At 43.0% G+C, this 15031-nt stretch overlaps 2 protein-coding genes across 5 annotated transcripts; one reads left to right on the forward strand and one right to left on the reverse strand.

Moving 5' to 3' along the window:
• The first annotated feature begins 6 nt into the window (after window positions 1–6).
• Window positions 7–12255, forward strand: ptpn21 (protein tyrosine phosphatase non-receptor type 21). Of its 4 annotated transcripts, none has more exons than XM_029138002.3 (20): window positions 7–127; window positions 1160–1452; window positions 2623–2792; window positions 3023–3120; window positions 4005–4072; window positions 4164–4234; window positions 4401–4488; window positions 4598–4686; window positions 4985–5072; window positions 5364–5443; window positions 5565–5672; window positions 6003–6063; window positions 6174–6255; window positions 6376–7901; window positions 8236–8376; window positions 8861–9076; window positions 9564–9692; window positions 9791–10025; window positions 10196–10341; window positions 10695–12255. In XM_029138002.3, exons 2-20 carry the CDS (start codon window positions 1273–1275, stop codon window positions 10821–10823), a joined length of 3705 nt encoding a protein of 1234 aa, XP_028993835.1. In that variant the 5' UTR covers window positions 7–127; window positions 1160–1272; the 3' UTR covers window positions 10824–12255. The 4 variants fall into 4 exon arrangements, with proteins under 4 accessions (XP_028993835.1, XP_028993832.1, XP_028993833.1 ...); XM_029137999.3 differs by lacking the exon at window positions 7–127 and adding an exon at window positions 222–444; XM_029138000.3 differs by lacking the exon at window positions 7–127 and adding an exon at window positions 222–425.
• A 151-nt stretch (window positions 12256–12406) lies between these two features.
• On the reverse strand, window positions 12407–14711 carry fam98b (family with sequence similarity 98 member B). The gene is made up of 8 exons (XM_029138007.3): window positions 14503–14711; window positions 14195–14343; window positions 13978–14106; window positions 13713–13888; window positions 13525–13605; window positions 13323–13439; window positions 12995–13162; window positions 12407–12915 (listed from the first exon to the last, which is right to left on the reverse strand). The coding sequence occupies exons 1-8, from the start codon at window positions 14538–14540 to the stop codon at window positions 12652–12654; spliced, it is 1122 nt and encodes a 373-aa protein (XP_028993840.1). The 5' UTR covers window positions 14541–14711; the 3' UTR covers window positions 12407–12651.
• Between the last annotated feature and the right edge of the window lie 320 nt (window positions 14712–15031).

The following is a 15031-nucleotide window of genomic DNA, read 5'->3' on the forward strand; positions in this document are numbered from 1 at the left end:
TTCCTGCCGTGTGATGTCATAGCTCAGAAAACCTCCGTGTATTCCTCCGCCACGGAGGAACTATAAGTGCGTTTTGGAGCGTCTGTTCGGGAAAGTGCCGGTCGCCTCAAGGCTTGAGGCTTTTATGGTGGAGTATATTATGTTATATTATATTATGCACAATGATTATGCGCTGAGGAGCCAATTTTAACGTTATAGAATGGCGGATGTAGACGGGGTACACTTGTTGCTCTTCCAATCCCAGGAAGCGTCAGTCGCATGGATCCATCGCAACTAGAGACATGGAGCACAACGTTACTTTTGATCCAGAAACAAACTGCAGCAAAGTCAGCAGTGTGTAGTGTCTGTAAATATATGATAATATTGTAGTGAGCTGACCTGGAGGGCGGAATCACACAGGAGAGAATCCTAGTTGGACTGCTAATGTGCGTCTGTTGGCTAACGGTAACGTTTACGTTTTTGCTCCAAATATTTACCGGCGACGTCAACTTCCCAAGGGTGTCGTCTATTTGCTGGAACAAAACTAGGCTAAGTTAGCATGTTAGCTACAAAGCTAATGCCTCGTTAGTTCTTCGTAAACTATAATAGGTATTTGAATTGCTAAAACAAGGTAGATAGTTTTGAAAATGGCTGACACTTGGAACAAACGTGTTTGTGCAATAAAATAAAGTTAGATAAGTCGTGTATGTATATAGATAGTATTTTGAGGTTAAAGTGGAAAAACTAGAGACTTTACTTTTAGCTTGTAGGTTACTTTTGTCAGTGTCTGTGTGAGACTATTTGCCGAAAGGAGATACGTAGCAAAACACGTTACAGCAACGCCAATCACAGATCGCATAGTCTGCTACAAATTGCTTAAAGTTGATTTGTAGGTTGTGGTAGTATCATTCGTAATAACCAATAGATGCTGACTGTCAATGCTAATGTCGCTAATTGCATTGACTTATAAATAAGGTAAAATGCTGCGTGTTGGTATACGTTTGTTTTGTCTAATCTGGCAACCGGTCCAAGGCGACACGTGACACACCAGGTGTGTCTGCTTGTCATCCGCATCCGATACTACTGACAGGCCCGACTAATAGCTGAACGTCGCTTACTCTGTCTTGTCCTTATTTTTTGTGGTTTCTTTAAAGACGTTTCTTGTGGTTTTGGTTTTCAGATCCGTTGACGATGAACTCCTTGACTTGCAGCATTCACGCATTTTCCCAGAGGTCAACAGGAGACTCATTTCTCTGACTAAGTGAATACCTCTGTCTAGAAGACGTGTGAATCATGCCCCTGCCATTTGGCTTGAAATTGAAAAGGACCCGACGGTATACTGTGTCAAGCAAGAGCTGCCTCGTCACCCGGATTCAGCAGCTCAATGGGGAGTTTGTTGAGTTTACACTCTCGGTGGAGAGCACTGGGCAGGAATGTTTGGAGGCAGTTGCCCAGAGACTCGAGTTGAGGGAGGTATGTATGTTTTCTGCAAGCACAAGTATGGATTGTTCTGCCTGTTGGACCCTTTACAGAGTCACCATGTGTGTTTTTGTTTGGGTTGGCCTCATACTTGAAACTAATGAGGTGAACAGGGAGTAACCGGTTCGTCAGTATTTACTCATTTAGTGACGACACTGCTTCGAATTTTTGTCCTGCTTATGACCTGACCTGGGAATTGGTCAACTGCGTTCTCTGCATATCTGGCGCTCAGAGCGTGGGCATTGTGGTCAAGAAATGCATTTCTTAGCCATGACAGTACTCGGTGCGTTCGCAATCACTGTGACCACAGTCACACCACCTGCTAGTCATGAACCGAAAGGGGTGTAGGCTTTAGTGCATTCATGTCCAATTGCACATTAAATCGACAGTGAATGGTAAACATGCAGGTGGAATTCGCATTGTGTGACTGTGTAGCAGGGCATCATTACTTTAGTCATGATGGCAGTGTCTGTTCTAGTCGTAGACTTCCTCCTCTTAGGTCTTCTTTTTTTCTAGTATGAGCAAATGCTGTCATTTTTGTTCAGACTTCAGAGATGTATGTAATTTCAGACAGATTGGCAAATGTAACATATGACTTTTTTTAATGTTTGACTACCTCACAAGTGTTCGTTGTTGACACACTCACAGGGGAATGTTAACAGTTTAAGTTGGGCTAATGTTATGTTAATGTTAATAATGTCATGTTTACATTTAATCAAATCTACTTTTATTTGTACAGACCAAAATTCCAAATTTGGTGAATGTTTACAATCTTTTTGACTATCCACACATCTTTCTCTTAATGCAGCAATGATAATCAGCTGATAAGTCCACCTAAAATGAAACACTTATCTGGAGGCATGTTAATGTTATGTAGCCACAATTGCAATATTTAATTTTTTTTCATTAAACTACATTAGATTTAATAGGGCATTTTCACATGCGGAAAACCACATCAGTGACTGTACGTAAAGCTAGTATTTGTACAGATCTATTTTCACTTTGACATCAATTTGGATTTTTTTATGTACCCTTTTTTTGGTGAAATGTTTGGATTAAACTCCAACTCATAGCAATGTCATCAAAAATAAAAGGCAAAAACAGCAAAAGCAAAAACTTTTATTACAAACATATAAAAATGATTATTCTTTCTCTGTGTGTTAGATAACCTACTTCAGCTTGTGGTACTTCAACAAGCAGAACCAGCAGAGATGGATTGACTTGGAGAAGCCGCTGAAAAAGCAGCTGGATAAGTATGGGCTGGAGCCCACTGTTTACTTTGGAGTCGTGTTTTACATACCCAGTGTTACCCAACTGCAACAGGAGATCACAAGGTGATGCGCCCTGAGTCTGTGATGTTCTATAGGCCATTATTAGTGCTTATTGCCAGTCAAAAATATACAAATGTAAAGTTTATCAAGTGCAACCACATAGTGTTTTTTATTTCCACATTTGAATTCATTAGATTTAGCCTGTCTTGCTGCTTCCCATTCAGTTTCAGTGCAATGCATGAAGTCACCACTTCTTATCTTTTCCCTTAAGTAACCGTTCTTTCTTTCCACAGATATCAGTATTATCTTCAGCTGAAGAAGGACGTTTTAGAGGGCAAGATCTCATACTCCTTAGACCAAGCTATACATTTAGCCAGCCTGGCAGTGCAAGGTAAGATAAATGTTTGATAAAACAGTAACTTCACGTTAACCACCATCTGTTTGAATCTCAGCCCTTCACTTCTGCAAATTGTACAGGAATTATCCCAGGCTACAGTAACTAGAGGAAGAGGGGAAATGCATTTGCATCCAAACACAGATAGCAGAGTGAATGGACTGTTGCACGGGATGTAAAACATTGTTTTTACATCTCATGTCATCTTTGCATTTTTAAATTGTAGCTATAGTTTGTGTCAAACATCTAAATTTAAAAAAAATTAAAACCTCTTCAAAAATACAGCACCCAACATGAACCATGTGTTTCAGTCTGTCTATACTAAAACTGTGAGCCTCGTCACTGACTGTCCTCCTGCTTTTTCCAGCCAGAAGAATCTCAGACACTGAGAGTTAAATCTGGCACTGCAACTCACTGGCCTGGGTTTTAGCACAGCAATAGAGCGAGATCAATTACTGTTGAAGCAATGCTGTATGTGCCTTTTAATAAAGCCAGTATTTGAGCTGTCATGCAACCTAAATTGTAAATTAAGTTGTGTAGCTGCTAGAGTACAAGCAAGAATAGCCTAGAGTGAAACTGTGATGTGGCTTTTAAACATTGCTGATGCCTGGGATACTCAACATAGCTGTGTATTGCCAGCAGGCAGTCTGAAGCTGGAACAGTTTTGGACTGGACGTTGCCAGACGCTGAAGCAATGCCCTTCTATAACAAACCGGCCCTCGTCACTTAAAATTAGCACATCCATTCCTCAGGCCCTGCAGCTTTCCAAGGGATGTTATACTACACCTTGTGTTCAATGAACATGTTACAGGGTTTAATCAGACTGCCCGGAAATGCCTTGCTTCATTTAGTTATTAGCGTATCTGTCTTTATGTTCACAGCGGACTTTGGAGACTTCAATCGACTGGACTCTCTTGACTTCCTACAGAAGTTATTGTTATTTCCTATCGTAAGCATTTTCTTAGACATATTCTCAACACGTAAGTCCTGTGTCTAGTTTTATTTTATATCAGTTCGCCATTAATTCAGACTCTGCACAGGACTGGATCCAGGATGAGCGGGTACTGGAAGAAGCCATTCAACAAGTGGCTCACCAATATCAGTCTCTCAGGTAAGCAGGCGTATGAAGAATCGGCCTCTGTGCGCCTCGAACTCTGCTTCATTTGTTTGTCTTTGCATGAACTGGAGTCACATAATACATCTTGATCTTTTTGGTTGTTTTCTTTAAAAGTGAATCTGTTTTGGGATGTTTTTGTCATTTTTTTTATTCTATTCAGGGGTTTATCACCCCCAGAGGCAGAGATGCTGTACATGCAGGAGGTGGAGAAAATGGAAGGGTATGGCCAGGAAAGCTATCAAGCCAAGGTAGGTCAATACTGTAATTCCCATCACACTAAAGTCATTATTATTATTATTATTAGTTTTCGTATCCTCTACTGCACAGCTTCAACAGCTGTGATTTTTCTCCTTGTAGGACAGCACGGGCACAGATGTTACCCTAGGATCCTGTCTCGACGGCATCTTTGTCAAGCACAAAAATGCGAGGCCACTTCTTTTATTCAGGTAAATGTGAGACCAAGACATTTACCAGAAGGACATAGCACCTCTTAAAGTTGTTAGTTGTTGTTGTTAGTTGAGCAGTAATTACATTAAATCAGATAATTCTGTCAGTGCATACTGTGACAGCGCTCAGAGCTATTCATAGAAATTGTATCCAGACTGGAATGTGACCTAAGAGGTGAGTCAGGTAGCTGGTGATAGACGGTTGTAATGATGCTGTTTCTTAAATACTTTTGGTCTTGTGACCACATGACATCATGTGTTTTCTTTCTCTTGCCGCTGTGTGAATTGTCTGGTGTAGGTGGAATGAAATTACCAACATGAGTCACAACAGGTCTTTCTTTGCCCTGGAGCTAGCCAACAGGGAGGAGAGTGTTCAGTTCCAGACAGTAAGTCTCTGCTGCCATTACACCTTCTGTTCTCTTCACGTCCCCAGGGACATTACTGTTGCTTGTTAAATGCAAGGAAAGTGGAAATGATCTTTGTAGTGTGTGTTCAGTGTGACTAGGGTTGGTTGTTTGAGTGTGAGGCATTAAGTAACATACCATTAGCTGTAAGAAAAATGTGAAGGCAAACACAGGTGTGCTCTTACTTTGTAGATACCTTATCAAACGCCAACACCTCATTAACTGTATTGCCATCTATTATTTTCGTTTGTTTCTCTCCCTTTTTTTTACTAGGAAGACATGGAAACCTCCAAATACGTGTGCCGGATGTGTCTGGCCAGACTCAAGTTTTATAAGATTAACAAGAGTAGCCTGTAAGTGTTTGCCTCTCTTTTAACAGGTCTAGTCCAGTTCCTGTCTCCTCCTTTGTCGTCCTCTTTGCTTGTGTTTTTAGTGTAGCCTCACTTCGCTACCTTTCTCCTCCTCTCTCTTCAGAGAGGAGTGTGACCCCCTGCCTTCTGATGGCTCCCAGAAGTCTCTTCTTAGTCTGTCTTTTCCTCGTTTTCCAATGCTCTCTCGTCCCTCTCTGCCTGCTAGTAAGGGGTGAGCGACACTATCAGCCACCGCCTATGATAAGTGCCAGCACCAAGACATTAGCCAACAATGCCACGATAAACAGAAATCTGCTTCTGAAAAGCAGAAATCCTTTCTTCCCCCCAACTAAAACAAATTACTGGAGCAAAACTATTGTGGTTATGTTAACTATAGAATGATTTGTGAAATATGTCGTACTGCTTTCACTGTGTGTGCGCGTGTGTATATTTTCAAGTAAAATAATTTAATAGAATTTTTTTTTTACAACAAAAAAACTATGAACTACAAATAGTACTATTAGGTAAGGTCTTCCTTTAACAACATTTATTTTCCAACCAGCCAAACCCAGCCCACAGTTGTCAACCCTGTCAGAAGAAGATCCTCTACCAGAATATCTCTGGTAATGTCCACACTTACACACAACATATTTGCCACCACCCATTTATATTCTTTGTTGCTGGGCAGCATTTGGACGACACATCCTGAAACTAAATCCCTCTTGTCTTGTAGCCAAAGCCTTCAGCCTACATGATGACCCCCCCACAGATGCACTACAATGGCCATTTCACAGAGCCATACACGTCATCACAGGGTAACTACTGCATTTAAAGAATCCCAACATTTCAAAACACTTTAAGTCCTTTATAACATTTATTCTGTTTGTTTTTAATATATTACTTCTGTTTTTTCCCCAATGGTCTCATCCTTAAAGACAACCTGTACATGAACAGTCAGAACGGCTATTACTACCATTCCCAGACCAGCTTGGACTGCTCTCCTATGGAATACAATAGTGGAGGGCGTTTACGGAATGGCAGCGTGTACAGCGCCCACAGCACCAGCTCTCTAACCAATCCCCAGCACTATCTTCAGCCTTCACCAATGTCTTCCAACCCCTCCATCACTAGTGACATCACCAGACCTGACTACATCCCGTCGCATCGCCACAGCGCTCTCATCCCACCTTCCTACCGCGCCACTCCTGATTATGAGACAGTGATGCGACAGAAAAACAGAGGCATGGGAGGAGGGATGATTTTATCTCAGGAGCACCGCCAGAGCCACTCCATGAGGAATCTGAACATTGGAAGCTCGTATGCTTACAGCAGACCAGACCCTCTAGTTTACAGCCAGCCAGAGATCAGAGGGGAGCATGGTGGAACAACTCAACACCACCACTATCCCTTTCATCTGGGCTCCAGTTTCCACAGCCCCTCCCAATACCCCTATCCTACTGAGAGAAGACCTGTGGTGGGGGCAGTTAGTGTCCCTGAGCTCACTAATGTACAGTTACAACAAGCCCAGGAGTATCCAGCTCCTAACATCATGAGAACAAAGGTTTATCGACCGCCTCCACCATACCCGTACGCCCATCCTCGGCCAGCAAACAGCACACCGGACTTGTCACGCCACCTTTATGTCAGCAGTAGCAACCCGGATCTGGTCATCATGCGGCGCGTGCATCATTCAGTCCAGACCTTCCAGGAGGACAGCCTGCCGGTTGCTCATTCCTTACAAGAGGTGTCAGAGCCTCTTTTCAGTGCTCCCCCATACAGACAGCCATACCACGCTCAGAAGCGTAACTCCATTGAGATTGCTGGACTGGCTCACAGTCTGGAAGCGATGAGGGTCCAAGAGCGCACCATGTCGTCCTCAGCTGCTGAAACCGCCACACCCCCTCCAACGGTGTGTGGGGGTCGCTCTCAGGGCTCCCAGCTTAACGTGTTTTTGGAGCAGACAAAGTCAGAGGACAAAGGGGACATCAAGGAGGATGTGCAGTATGGACATAAAAAGTCCCTCTCAGATGCTACGATGCTGGTTCACAGCAGTGGTGAAGAAGAGGAGTTTGAGGATGATGGGCGTCACACTCCACTCTCTCAGGATGCGGTTGCAGCCATTGTTTCTGAGCATCCACCGCAACAGCATCACAGCCTGACATCCCTCTCCTCCCTGACCCCCCAGCTGCAGACTCCTGTAGAGCCTCCTCCCGCATATCCTATCGGCTCCTCCTTCGATCCGTCCATAATGAGCTCCTTGGCCTACAAGGTTCACCCCCTGATCCAGGAGACTGAGCCTCTGTATCGGCTGTCAGATTTGCGACAGCCCAGGATTATGCCCTCCGTGTCGGAGGGAGACCTGAGCAGCGAGGCCAAGCAGAAGATCAAAACAGACTTCAGGAAGAGGCCTGTGTCTGATGTGCCTCCTGCAAAAAAAACAGTCGAAGGGCTGCCGCCTGCGGTGAGTCTCCTCCCGATTTCTGTATGAACTGAGAGCTATTCATCCAGTGAAGTAGTCAAGCCTCACTAGCCCCTTCACAACATCTATTAGAACATCAGAGAAACATCTATGCATAACTATATATTATGTAACTTTACTGTATCCAGCCCTGGCTGATGTAAAACAAACACTCTTGCACACTAATGTGGTAGGTCTGCTTTTAAAGAACCTGATAGGTAACATTCTGTTAGAACACGCCCAGGGAGCCTGCGCAGTCCCTCCTCTTATCTGATCGCCCGTCTTTTCTCTGAAACCAACTGGACTTTTTCCTATCTCTGCTCTGTTGATATACTAGGGAATGAAAAAGGGATCAAGGTCAGAGGTAAAGAAAATGGGCCCTCTGAAAGTGGCCAAGCTCAATGGCCTGTCCGTGTCCAGACAGCCGGTCCCAGACAAGGTGAAGGATGAGCCTAAACACGCGTCTAATGACGAACAGGTGAGAAACTTGAGTATTTGCTTGATGCAGGTAGCAAGTTAGTATTAAATTTGAAAAGTAATTGGAGTTAAGTTCAATTCCATAACCTGAACAGTAATAATCTTTGATACAGTACTTTTATTTAGTGTTTGTCTTCATGACTTACACACGTCAAACTGGTCAGCCTTGTTAAGCTTGAAAATGAGCAGTTAGCAGTGTATTGTACGCATGGCACTCTGCTACAGTCAGCTGTAAATTCACTGTCCACAAAATTCCACTTGTACAGATCAAATTTACTTAAAACTTATTTTGTCTTGTCATGGTAACCTGAGGTATATTGACAGTAAATAAGAAATGACTTGCTGACGTCTGAGTGACGCAATAGTAATTGCCTAAAAGGAAGAATTCAATTTGTCTCACACTGTCAAAATGTTAAGATTGCTTTGAAAGCCTTGTGTGTGGTTGACAATCATTTATGTACGGTTTCCTCGTTGCTGTGTGTCAGTGTAAAGTGCTGGAACAACACATGGAGATGGGAGAGCTGTTAAAGGAGTACGAGAACATCCCCAAGCGTCCAGGAGGAGAATGCACCATTGCCCAGCTGCCGGAGAGCGCGGACAAAAACCGCTTCCAAGACGTCCTGCCGTATGACAAGAATAGAGTGGAGCTGGTTCCCACCAAAGAGAACAACACGGGATACATCAATGCATCTCATATTAGGGTAAGGTGTCAAGAGATGCACATTATGATGGAACGCTGAACAAACCACAACGTAATTGAGTTGTTAATGAAGACAACGACACACCTACATACTTGGTGTTTTTGACAACAGGCTGATGGGCTGGTTTCTCTGTGAGCCATTATCCGAACCACTTATCCTCATACAAGTCATAGGAGTGCTGGCGCCTGCAGTGGAAAATGCTATAATTGAATATATACACACTGGCGAATCAGCCTATTGTAGTCCTTCAATAGTGGACATACTACAGTCCTACCATTTTAATAACGCTTAAACTCCCCTTACTACTTGAAGAATCAGCATCAATTCCAGTACTGAACCTTGAAATCTTTGGCCTAGTCTCTAGTCAGTCTGTGACACCTAAAATACAGATTCTTAGCCATGCTTAGGGATTTCTAGTTATTGCTTAACTGATTTAATTTTTAAACATTGCTGATAAAGACAGTGATGTGGTGTCTTTCTTTATTAGTTAACGGTATCTGGAGAGGAGTGGAACTACATCGCCACACAAGGTCCAATGTCAAACACGTGTCAGGACTTCTGGCAGATGGTGTGGGAGCAGGGTGTCTCCATCATCGCTATGGTCACTGCGGAAGAGGTGCGTTCCCTTCCCTTTTCCAGCTTCAGTGATTTTTTTTTTCCCTCCTCCTCCTCATTACTACCCAGACTGACCTTGTCCGTGTCAATGCTCCCCAGGAGGGTAATAGAGAGAAGAGCTACCGGTACTGGCCCCGACTAGGATCACGACACAACACCGTGACTTATGGCCGCTTCAAAATCACCACACGGTTCCGCACAGGGTCGGGCTGCTACGCCACCACAGGCCTAAAGATCAAACACCTCCTGACGGGACAGGAGAGGACAGTCTGGCATCTGCAGTACACAGACTGGCCTGACCACAGCTGTCCAGAAGACTTTAAAGGCTTCCTCAGTGAGTGGGATCAGCATGATAGATAATTAAATATCTGCAAGAAAAACATTTACTTTAACGGAACTCAGTATCCCAAACGATGCTACTAATGAAGACAGCTAGCCTGGAAAGAAGAGTGTCATTTTCCAAAGCTTAATTAACGATTTTACTAAACTTTTCTTTTTCTCCAGCTTACCTGGAGGAAATTCAGTCTGTGAGGAGACACACCAACAGCGACCCCAACCTACCTGTGCTCATCCACTGCAGTGCTGGCGTGGGACGGACAGGAGTGGTCATTCTGTGTGAGATCATAATAGCCTGCCTAGAGCACAATGAGGTAACGTCTTACAATGCACCTACCCTTAAAAGGCCCAATTTCAGAAGCCTGTTGCAGAAAGAAAGTTTGTTCATTCATATTCACTCCAAGGTTTAGGAGTAAGTGTCAGTATGATGAAAACCATAGTTTAAGTATTAATGTTAAACATGTAAAGAGTAAATTACTGCAATAACTGACGCCAGAGATAAGTGATGTCTTGGTGTATTTGAAAGGTTGGGTTGACTTATGTCCCAAACACTATACACATAGCCAGTCGTTTTTTAAATTTCATAACGTGCAGAATAAAACCCTCTGTCTTTGTCTTTTTAGAGAAGGTGCTGTGTTTGTCTCACTCTAACACCGGTTTGTTTCAGCCGCTGGACATCCCAGGAGTCCTAACGGATCTACGTAATCAGAGGATGATCCTGGTTCAGACTTTGTCTCAGTACAGCTTCGTCTACAAGGTCCTCATCGAGTACATCCGCAACTCCAGGCTGATCTGACCACTGTCACCTGTCCAGCCGCCTTTTTCCTCCAACATTCACTGTAATGGCAGGTGATGGTTGGAGTTTGCAGCACTGAGGTCACAGCTGTAGAAATGTGTAAATGTAGCACTGGATCCTGTATCCATTCAGACAAGGCTAAAGGAATGATGTGAGTATACAAGACACAATGCTGCATGAAGGAGCATTAAGACTTATGCCTACATACAAACAGTATTTTTGTATATATACACTTTTTTTTTACAGACATTGCTTAAAACTCAGCACTTTTATGGACTGTTGCTGTAATAAACAACCAATATTAAGCTACATAAATATATTTTTATTAGATATGCATTGAAAAGAGTTGATTTTATTGTCCTTAATGAAACATGCTTTGGATTGCTGTTGATGCTCTTTTCATAGCAATGAATTAAACAGAAGCTCTCAGTAATAATATGAAGGTGTTGCCTCAGAGCCGAGTTTAGACGAGATGATGGACTGAACTCAAACACTGGATTGATTGGCAGTAGGTAATTTAACACATGAAGAATGGAAGAGCAGGAATTTGGGGTGAAATGTAAAACTCTATTTTTTTATGATAGATGCAGATTGCTGTTTTGCAAGAACAATTTATTTTATATTCTATTGTGCCTAAATATCTGCGTGGCAAAGATGAAGGCTTCTGTAGTTTTGCATAATATGAAAGAAATTTGATTTGTTAATGCCAACCACCAAACATCGCAGTCTATTAATTGTGCAGTGATGGCTTTTTTTCTTCACTGTTGCTGGCTGTGTTGTTGAGTAATCATGTGAAACAGCCAAGTTTCCATTTATTTCTAACATTGTTTGTGAATTTGTTTGCACAAACGTTTCTTAGGGACCAGGAACCTTTTCAGACACTCTTCCTCTGCCTGCATTTACACTTGAAGAACCACAGTCTTAATTTAGTTTCAGGGCCACAGTTGTAGTCCCTGGTTGGAGCTTAGTACTCTACGAAGGTCCCAGTATTATTCATTTGTTTAATTTATATTTGGGATGCTAAAACAGCTCCCTCCTAGTCCTCTAACCCATGGAGAAGAAAAGTATGTTCCATTCCACCAGAATGTTGTTCTGGTGGAATGGCACCTATAATGAACTACATGGGCACAACCGATTCTTGCTGTAAATATAGTTATTTAAAGTTGAGTGGATTGAAACAACGACAGTGCTTTAAAACAATTGCAGTTTACATGATATCGAATATCTTTTTGCACAGGCAATAACTTGACAGGACACTGGGGCTTAGTTTGGAGACTTCAAAGAGTGATGTTGGTGGCCAAGGTGTAACTGTGTCAACAATGTAATGGTCTGCTTTAATCAGTATTGGATGGAAACTGTATCAAATGGAAGAGAGTTGCCATTGGAAAAGTGTAGAAATACTTAAAGCCCAGAATAAATATTTGGAAGTAAATTGTCTCATTTGGTTCCATTTCTGCCACCTTGTCGTAGAAGTTACATGTTGTGCTCTAATTTTGCTGCTGGCGATAGAACAGCTGTCAATTACCCCAAAAAAAGTTTTTTTTAAATAAAGTGAAATGTGAAGTTAAGTAAAGCATCCTGTGTATAAGTCCAGTCTTCTCACACTTTAATCTCTACATCCAGCAAACACTAAATACTTAGATGCAGTACATGTACATACTATTAGAAGTATCACTCCTCCGGTGCCGACATAAATGCAAAAATGATGCTATAATAAAAATGTCTCTCAAAATGTCAGTCTGACACGGGATAAAAAATGTTTCTTCATCATAGAAGATGCAAAACTGAGTATAAAAAAGGCCCAGTTCGCAAGAAAGTGTACATTAAATTAATACTGGTACCGTCCTCGCTTTCCTCCGTGTCCACTGTGTTTTCCATGGTTCCACCCATCTCCTCTCCAACCACCACCTCCTCCACTTCCCCCGCCGCCGCCACCACCACGTCCTTGTCCCCATCCGCCGCCTCTTCGTCCTCCTCTTCCTCCCCAGCCTTGACCTCCATCTTGTCTTTTCTGCCAAGGTGGCATCTCAGGAAGAGGGGGTTCGATCTCTGAGGGACGTCCTCCTCGGTCTGGCACTCTTCCCATGAGGATCTGTGATTATAACAGAAAACACATCGATGAACATTTAAATTAGGATTATTTACTGGAGAAAGGGTAAAACTTGCTGTACCTTGTTGACAGCACAAGCGGTCTTCTCCCTGCTGTAGCCACTGCTGGTCTTCATCACATTGCAGATATCTTCTCTGGCAGCAAGCAGATCTCCCACATCCACTATGGACTGTGGCTTCAGGGTGTGCCTCTTGGGCTGGTAGGCCCTCGCCATGCTATCCACCTTCACCTGACAAAGGACACGCACACATGATGTCAGCATCATCAACTAAGCTTCATCAATGCCGGCATATTTTGTACAATAACATAAGATTTGTTATATTCAGTTCTAATTGACATTAAATTGCTTCAAATATCTCTTCATTAGCTTCAGGACAATGTGAACTTGCCTTGGCTCGGTCCGACCAACCAAACGACTGAACGGTGACGTCCAGGCGTTTGATCAACATCCTGCGCCGACACTCGTACTCGGAAGACAGAGCCGTGTTGATGTTGTGTAACTTCTCCTAAAAGGGGGGAAATGCAGTTCAAACATCCCATCACAACAAAACACGCCAAGTCAGTGATACACAGCTGATTTATTTCACATACCCACTGGTCATTACTGAGAGACTTCTTCAGCACGGGGCTTCCAACTGAGCCATTTGGAAGATCTTTAAGTTTTTCATCAACCTGTAAATGAGGAGGCAGGAAAACAATATTTAACAGAAAAGGTTTTGTTTCCTTTGCCAGGATGACACAAACGTCTCACAGACTCAAGTTAAACCATGGTGTCCCACCTTGCTTTGCACCTGGGAGAACACTGCTGCTGCACTCTGTCCCCCAGGTTCAGGCAAATTCAGAGTCTCACAAATGGCTGTAAGCTGCTGATTTGCAGGACTCTCTTGTCGCCGTTGATCAGTGAGTCGTTTGCTCTTCACAATCTGAGCTGCCTGAAGCTCCGAGCTCAGAAACACTGAAGACAAAGTCACGTCATCAGGACACTTTATGATCAGACGTCTGACGTTGTATCACAGTGTATGAAATAAAAGGCTGATTACATACAGAGACACTTAAGATGATCTTTTGTAGTTTGTGCACAACCCTTAAGAATCCCTGAAACTGTTTCTTCATAAGGACAATGCAGCTCCTTCAACAAACCACTCATTTCGAACTTGAGGCTTTCCGTGTCGTCTGGACGGAGGACAAACGGAACACACATTAGACCCAGGTGACAACGATAAAGACCACCGTAAGGGTGATGCGGGTGGATGTCGCTCGCCTGAAGCCGATACAATGCATCCCTCTAGGTCACACAGCGGCTTCAACCTGGTCGCCAGCCACCGGCACAGCTCCACGTACTCCTGCGAGGACAGGCCTCCCTCTGCGGCTCTGACCAACGGCTTCTCCTCCAGCAGAGGCCCGTCGTAGCTGAGCAAACAGTACGATCATTTCACACAGCAACATTTAAAGCCAGCTGCTTCATGAACAGCCATTCCAGTCCGTGTTCATAAACACTCTGACTGACATCATAAATGTGTTGGTTAACTACGACTACGGAGCTGAATAACGTGCTAAGTGCTAGCTTACCCGAGCTGCTCTAGCGAGTCCAAGATGTCGCATTCCATCCTTCGACCTGAGTGTTATTTAAATGCGTCGTTCTCCTAAAACATCTTCAGTTTAGCCCCCAAATAATTCAACGCAAACAATGTGTTAAACCATTCATTTCTGCAGCACTAACGCCATTGCTTCGTAATGTTCCGTTCACTCACGTGAGTCGGAGTGAAACGCGTTTCGTTCAAAACGATGGTTCCGGGAATTTGGTTCCGACACGTTAGAAAGGACAATTCTTTCTTCAAATATTGCCAGTAAAATAAAAGCAGGAAAATTAGAGTAGTTTTATTCAGTTAAACCAAATGTTATGTAAAACATATTACTATCATCCTTAATCGTTAGAAACCTTTTACAAACATTTACATATTTTAAATTTCAGTTAGGTAGCGAAGATAATTGACTAGAATAACAATATTACTAAATATGTTTACAATGAGATAAAGATGATTCAAATGATCATATTCAACAAGCTATAACCAGCCATTTTAGTCTATTTAATATTTAT

Source organism: Betta splendens, chromosome 22, assembly GCF_900634795.4.
Source record: "Betta splendens chromosome 22, fBetSpl5.4, whole genome shotgun sequence".
NCBI lineage: Eukaryota > Metazoa > Chordata > Actinopteri > Anabantiformes > Osphronemidae > Betta > Betta splendens.

What these genes read in the sequence shown, in the direction of transcription:
- ptpn21 (XM_029138002.3), top strand. Translation starts at nt 1,273, where the DNA reads ATGCCCCTGCCATTTGGCTTGAAATTGAAAAGGACCCGACGGTATACT. An exon ending in TCTCTGCCTGCTAGTAAGGG is followed by an intron (nt 5,673 to 6,002) that starts GTGAGCGACACT and finishes TTTTCCAACCAG; the next exon opens with CCAAACCCAGCCCACAGTTG. An exon ending in GCCATACACGTCATCACAGG is followed by an intron (nt 6,256 to 6,375) that starts GTAACTACTGCA and finishes TCATCCTTAAAG; the next exon opens with ACAACCTGTACATGAACAGT.
- fam98b (XM_029138007.3), bottom strand. Translation starts at nt 14,540, where the DNA reads ATGGAATGCGACATCTTGGACTCGCTAGAGCAGCTCGG. An exon ending in CTCTCAGTAATGACCAGTGG is followed by an intron (nt 13,440 to 13,524) that starts GTATGTGAAATA and finishes CCCCCCTTTTAG; the next exon opens with GAGAAGTTACACAACATCAA. An exon ending in GTTGGTCGGACCGAGCCAAG is followed by an intron (nt 13,163 to 13,322) that starts GCAAGTTCACAT and finishes GTCCTTTGTCAG; the next exon opens with GTGAAGGTGGATAGCATGGC.